Genomic DNA, 6,728 nt, shown 5'->3' with positions numbered 1-6,728 from the left:
AAATGTAGTCCATGTTTGTGAGTTTGGGCAAGTGCTGCTGCGGTTAGTGAAGGCACCATTAAATGATTTAATTCCAGTTTTCAGTACTCTTTTTATAGGACTGTGGCTGTTGCTCCTCTTATTGGGAGAAAACAGCCACTACTGATTTGAAGGTGTGTTAGAACATTCAGTATTAATGTAAAATAGTAGCATGTAACCACGTTAACACTTTAGATCCAAACCAAATCCACTGTTTTTCTGCTCAATCTTAAAACTGAGATGGCTTAAGATCTTCTAATCCTGGAAGCCTTTATTCCCACTGTATTTTTCTTTAGACATTTTACCAACAATATGAAAACAGAAACACAAAATGGTTCAAAACTCTAGCCTAGCCACTAATGTCTAAATAGTCCTGCCTTGCAACGTGCCATTTAACTTAGATCAGCCCATCCTTACCTTTTGGGGCCAGGGGGCATCTTTGAAAATCTAAAAAAACTGTTGTGGAAGCCACAAAATATCCATTCCACTGAAGAATAGTTGATGGTGCTTGGAAACTGCAATTGGTGCAGAATACAGCAAGAATGTGGGCGCTCAGATATATTTTCCACATGTTCTGTACTGGTTACATTGGCTGCCTATTTGCTTCCATGTGCAATTCTATTTGCTGGCTTTGGCCTTTAAGGCACTAATGGTTTGCAACTGTGTTATTGGAAGGATTGCTTGCTCCTGTTATGAAATTTCTTGAGCATTACATGTCTAGTTCCTGCTCTCCAGACTGTTGGTAGGAGCTGTTAGATTGACAGGTATCAGAAACACGATCTTCTCAGTGTCTGTTGGTTTTTAAGAAGCTTGAAAAAAATTCAGTCCATTGTGGGTCTGAAATTTTTTAGTTGCTGCTGCCTATAAGCAAATCAATGCTTCATTTCTAATTGTTATTTTTATTTTTTAAAACTGTACATACATTTCCTTCTAAGGACACAACACTATGAAAGGCAAGATATAAATCTCTGAATGAATAAATAAATGAGTGAATTTATTAGATCAGATAGTCAGATAGCATGGTATACATCCATCCATTTAGATACATTGCTTATTCCTAGGGCTCTGTGCATTTGGCTACTAGGAGAACTAATACGAGGCATAAAATCCAGGTTCTGGAGTCAGTGGACATATTCGAGGTGGGGTAATTAAGAAGCCTAGGGGAGAGCTGAGCAGGACTGCTGTTGGTTGGAGGATGGCCTTTCGGCGACTTCCACCGCTCTCTGTCTCCTCTTATAACTAACAAAATTAGAATATGCTTAACACCCTATCCTAGGCCGAGCTAGGCACACCTTTAGTCCACTGATTTCAGTAGATGGGTTCACGGAACTCTGCACAGGATTGTGCTGCAAATTGCCTAAAGTAATGTATACAGAATTTAGCTTTCCTCACAAAAAAATTGAGCTACCTTGGTGCACAATCTTTACATATTTTTTAAAGGCAGTGTGTACACAGATCTGCTCACTGAAAATGGTCAGAACTTGGCATTTTTTAGTTGTGCTTTGACTTGCATAATGAACTAGCATCCTGGGAACACTGGAAGCTGCCTTCTACTGAATAAGACGATAGGTCCATTAGTATTGGTCCTAGAATGTGGCAGTGCTCATGGGACGCTTCGTAGTACCCATATGGCTGGGTACTGGACTTCTGTCCAGGGACGGCTGGTCAGTAGTCTGTGTTGCTACAGGCTGTATCACTTCCACCCAAAGAGGTGTGGCAGCCAGCATCTTCCTCGTGCCAGAGTGGCAATTACATAAGGCAGAACAGGACTGTGTTCTGCCACTTTAATGGACCGGCACTTGGGCAACATAGCTAGCATTCCTCCTGGCCTGTGCAGTCTTGATGCCTATCTGGTGAGGTGGGAAGCAGGCAGGGGTCAAAGAGAGGCTCTCCAACCCAAAGGCGTGCTGCAAAGATGTGCCGGCAGGGCAGCTGGTGAGCCATGTAAATAGAACAGCTGCAAGTGGCCAGGTCCTGGCTCACCAGGAAAGAGCAGGTGCTTCCCTCCAAGAGGTAGCCCTCAGGTGTGTCCTTGAGCTCATAGTGCGCATGGGGCACCAGGTCCAGTTCCTCGGCCACCAGGTCAGCGCTGTCAGGCAGGCAGGCAGTGCGGTACAGCTCAGCCACAGGTGCCATGTTGAAGGTCGAGGTCTCCGCATGCAGGGCTTGGAGATCTAGTAGGCCCTGAACGCAGGTGGCCAACACCATAGGAGGGGTGAGTACTGTCAGCAGCTTACGGCGGTGAGTGCTAAGGTGGTCGAGGAAGGAGCATTCCCGGTTCTTCTCAAAGGCCCAGCACTCTACCCACATGCCCTTGTGAGGGTGCCAGTGCTCCAGGAAGTACTGCAAAAAGGAGAGTGGGGCGACATCTTCCAGGTCGCTCAGGTACTGGCTGTAGACCCGCGGTGAGTCAGCATTTGCCAGGTTGAGCAACAGGTTGCGGATCCGGTCCTCCTTTGGCACAGCCAGCTCGCAAGCTCTGCGGTAGAGGGCCTCCAAGACCTGCAGGCGGCAGATCTGCACCCGGGCACATGGCAGGACCTCCTCCACCGCGTCCAGCCCTGTGACCCCAGCCCCTACTGTGACCACCTGCACCCTCAACTTGATGTCCGGGGCACTCTGCACCAGCGAAGCCACAATGAATATAAGAAGGTCGGGCAGGCCCTGGCGTGCCAGGCAGTAGGCCACCTCACGCCCGCGCCCATTGGCATCTTGGCAAAGCACGGTGTAGAGCTCAAAGTCTGCATCAAGGCAGGCAGAGCGTTCCAAGAAGAGGCGAGCCGGGAAATGTTGCACAAGCTTGCGCATGTGCGAGGTGGCCAGGAAGATGCTGTTGAGGACAGCCACATCCTCCTGGAAGACAAGCTTGACTTTGGCCCCTGGATCTGCCTTGAAGAGAGCGTCCAGAACAGCCAGGAGGTCGCACATGCCCTTGTCTTTGGCTTTGCTGTAGTCCTCCAGGTTCCAGATAAGGTCAGGTGCCAGAAAGCGCTTGGAGATGCTGTTGGTGATGCGGATGGGCAGCCCTAGGCTGGCCCTCAGCTGGTGCCGCTTGAAGTGATGAGCAAACTCCAGCTCCGACAGGCGGTGGTTGTGCTCCAGGTTGGCCTCAATCACCACCAAGCGGTCCTTCTTGGGGCCCAGGCGCAGAGTGATAGAAGCTGGGCAGTCGATCTTCTCACTGCTACAAAGGAGGAGATGGTGGTGGGGGGAGAAAGGGTGTTTGTTTAGTAAGAAGCGATAGCACTATTGACACTGGACTCCAATGGATGCCAGTAGGAACTGCTATCACTGCCAATCCCTCCCTGTCTGGGGCCCCGTCCCCGTCCCCCCATGGAGGAAATAGTTCACATGGAGTTGGGGAAAATAAAAATATCTCAAGCATATTGTGGATTTTTCAAAAGAAATCTTCCATGGCTTCATTTATTAAAAAATAAAAAAATGAATGTATTGTAGTTTAGCCACCCAGAGTGGCTGCAACAACCTCACCAGATGGGCGGGGTATAAATATTATTATTATGACTATGACTATTATTTGCAGTGCTTATGTCAAAAAAGGCAAAGAGGGCCAACCAACTCTGTAGGTTTTATTCAGAAGAGCACGCCTTAATTCAGCACTATACACTTGGGATTTTTAATTCAGGAGTAATTACAGCTCAAGGAATATCTTGTTCGGTGAGGCCCTATGAAGAAATCCTAGGGTTTTGCTTTCTATAGAGCAGGGATAAGCAACCTGCGCCCCACCAGAGGTTGCTGGACTACAGCTCCCATCATCCTTGCCCACTGGCCATGCTGACTTGGGCTGGTGGAACCCAAAAGCATCTAGAGGCTAAGCTATAGAGGAACAATCAGTGTCTCTTTGAGGGTCTCAATGATACTGGGGGAATGGGAATCAGAGAGAATTTTAGCATGTAAACATCTTGGAGCATGGGGCCTGTGCAGCAGCATGCACACAGACAGCATTATATAATCAAACACACGATGGACTTACAGGCGGTTGCGTTGCACCGTGCTCTGCCCCACATAGGTCCCGCTGTGCTTGCAGATGAGACGCACAAAACGGAAGCGGAGTGTCTCGGCGAGGCTGGGCTGATAGTGCGGTGGGTTCTGGCGCAGTGAGATGAGTGGCTTCAGGCTGGCGATGATGAAGAGCACTTTCTGCTTTTCACACCAGTCGTCAAAGAACGTGCTGAACTGGTGCCAGGTGTGAAACTCCCGGCCCAGGCCGAGGTCCCCCATGGCATCTGTGAGCAGAGGAGCACAGTCATTCAAATCATAAGAGAAAGCAGAAGGAGGAGGCAGTGAGATTGGCGGTTCCAGTGATGGCATTTGTAGCCAGCAATTTCCACCCAAAAAACTTCATATGTCTCTTAAGACACCTTCTGCAATCTAACCTTTCCTACAAGATGAATATCTCCATATTAAAATGCAAGCTTTTGTATTTTGTTTAGACACATTATGTAAAACACTATTTAGATTCCACAAATCTGGACACGTGTTCTTGTTAAGTAGTTGAAGTTGTAATCCTATGCACACTTCTCTGGGAGTAAGTCATATAGGGAACTGGACTGCAAATTTGGTACACAATTAAGGAAGCTAGTACAGTACCTGCCAAAGTGAATATGCTTAAAGTCTTTTCTTTACAGAGATCCAGTATCCACTGGCAATCATGCCATGAAGACTTGTTGCCACTCTTTGGAGAAAAAGTAACCTGAAGAAAAATATATATGAAGATTTATAAAAGTACCAAATATGGGAATATTTTGAACTACTAGTAATTACCATGCCCATGGGAGGTTGTTGGTGCCTCTGAATTAAGACTGTAAGTAGCAAGAGATGTGATGCAGTTTTGGGGGTGCCCATTGCAAAGCTGAGGCATGGCAGGGGATGCACTGCAGCTGTCAGATCTAAGTTGTGACAACGTTTATGTACTACAAGAAGTATGGCATGTCTGCGTACGGGTGCAAGAATGGAAAAGTTAATGGCACCTGTCACTTGGGCTCACCCAAATGGACTGAAGTTAGTAGGAAACTGAAAACAGTTATTCCTGGGCTGGCACATATGCTGCAAGAGACATAAATGTGTGCATTTAATCCATACAGCAGTAAATGCAAAAATATATATGCCTGTATGATGAGGAAGGGGAACATGCTTAAATGAAAGTGCACGTATTTATGCATGCATTTTATAAGCTCGGCCAATTCGGAGCTGTGCGCTCTGGGGCCCCGACTCCCACCCTTCCAGCTTCAGAGAGCGCCCCCAGCTGTCTCTGGGAGTCCCAATCCCGTGTTACTCTTCGCACCCCCTCCGCCCGGCAAAGGACCCCGGATCGGACCCATACCTGGCCGGCTGTCTCCTTACCCCCTCCAGCCACCTTGGATCTCTGCCTGTCCGGGATGCGGCCAGAGAGCCAGGCCCGCTCCTAGCGAAACAAACCCGGGCGCTCCGTCTCCCGCTTGCTGATTCCGGCTGGGCGACGGAGGCGAGCCGCGAGCTCCGCCTGCTGGAGCTTCCAGCAACGCAGCCTGCTCCGTGGACGGCAGCACTGCGTTGCCAAGAAAGAGCAAAGTCTAGGTGGCTGGAGGAGCAGAACGGAAAGGATCACGAGGAGGGCTGACGAGGGAGGACGGCGCGCGAAGAAGACGGTGCCTCTGAGCGTGTGCAGAGTGCGTTCCCGTCGCTTACCTGGCCAACGCCAAGTCGCGCACTCGAGATTAGGAGCTGAACTTGGCTTCGAACTGGGAAGTCGCAGTAGCTCGGCAATCCCAGCGCGCCAGGTGATGACCGGGGAACAGCTGGGTTCGAACCCCGACTTAGCGATGGGGGTTCAAGTTAGGCTAGTGACTTTCTCACAGCCTTACAGACCTCAGATAAAGAAGGAAACTGCTGCGCCCCCCTGCGCTCCTCAGAGGAAGAGCAGGGCAAACATGTCACGAATTAGCAACGCGCGCGCGCGCACACACACACACCGGCTTCTTGCCGGAGGTAATGTCCTTAAATGAAATATTTTTGAAGGGAGGCCGGCTGATGTTCCCTTACTTTGCACGTGCTCACGAGGCCCTCTTTATTACCGTGGCGCGAAACAAGTTTTGTAGCTGTAGTCTTCTCTACAAACTAGGGGGAAAGCTGCACTTGTTGAACTTCCGCCTGAGGGTCAGCTGCTAAAAGGCACAAGAGAAAAGATGGCATGGGCGTGTTATTGTGTGGCCCGACTTTACTGAGGGTGGTCCTCTTGTTTGAAAGGCTCTCTTGCCCTCGCCTAGTTTAAAAATTGCTCATCAGCGCAGGGCCAGCCGACTGAGCGGGTACTCAAGCCCCTCCCTTGAGATGAATTTTATTTCCATTATAGAAACCATTTCTAAATGTACGCCAGTATAAATGAGTATATCCAAATCTGTTTCCTTCCTTTCTGAATCGTTAAGTGGCCGCCTAGCGCATTTAGGAAGTGCCTTCACTTTGCTCCTGGTGCAGAAGCGCTGTCGTCCTGACGCGTTGCCGCACGGCAGCTCGGACCCCACGGCACCGGGGCGCACCCGAAGAGCCAGGGAGAAGAGTCCGGACTGCAGCTGAAATGAATGGAGCTGGAGCTGCCGATGGAAAAAACAGCGCGCCAGAGCCAGCGAAAGGGAGCGAAGGATGAGCCTCGCCTCCCTCCCACCCACCCCAGCCGATTGACAAGCATCTCGGCCACTCGCGAGGGTGCATTTGGG

At 49.6% G+C, this 6,728-nt stretch overlaps 1 protein-coding gene across 7 annotated transcripts; it reads right to left on the bottom strand.

Moving 5' to 3' along the window:
* Positions 1–991: 991 nt before the first annotated feature.
* On the bottom strand, positions 992–6,685 carry ZSWIM9 (zinc finger SWIM-type containing 9). 7 transcript variants are annotated; one of them, XM_080976351.1, is made up of 4 exons: positions 6,058–6,685; positions 4,627–4,729; positions 4,010–4,262; positions 992–3,202 (listed from the first exon to the last, which is right to left on the bottom strand). In XM_080976351.1, the coding sequence occupies exons 3-4, from the start codon at positions 4,255–4,257 to the stop codon at positions 1,831–1,833; spliced, it is 1,620 nt and encodes a 539-aa protein (XP_080832477.1). In that variant the 5' UTR covers positions 4,258–4,262; positions 4,627–4,729; positions 6,058–6,685; the 3' UTR covers positions 992–1,830. The 7 variants fall into 7 exon arrangements, with proteins under 7 accessions (XP_080832477.1, XP_080832475.1, XP_080832474.1 ...); XM_080976349.1 differs by lacking the exon at positions 6,058–6,685 and adding an exon at positions 5,704–6,008; XM_080976348.1 differs by lacking the exon at positions 6,058–6,685 and adding an exon at positions 5,360–5,646.
* Between the last annotated feature and the right edge of the window lie 43 nt (positions 6,686–6,728).

The sequence above is a fragment of the Podarcis pityusensis genome (assembly GCF_964106645.2).
Source record: "Podarcis pityusensis genome assembly, chromosome: 13".
NCBI classification, from domain to species: domain Eukaryota; kingdom Metazoa; phylum Chordata; class Lepidosauria; order Squamata; family Lacertidae; genus Podarcis; species Podarcis pityusensis.
Note: the sequence above shows the minus strand (reverse complement) of the source record. Positions and strands in the feature narration are given on the sequence as shown.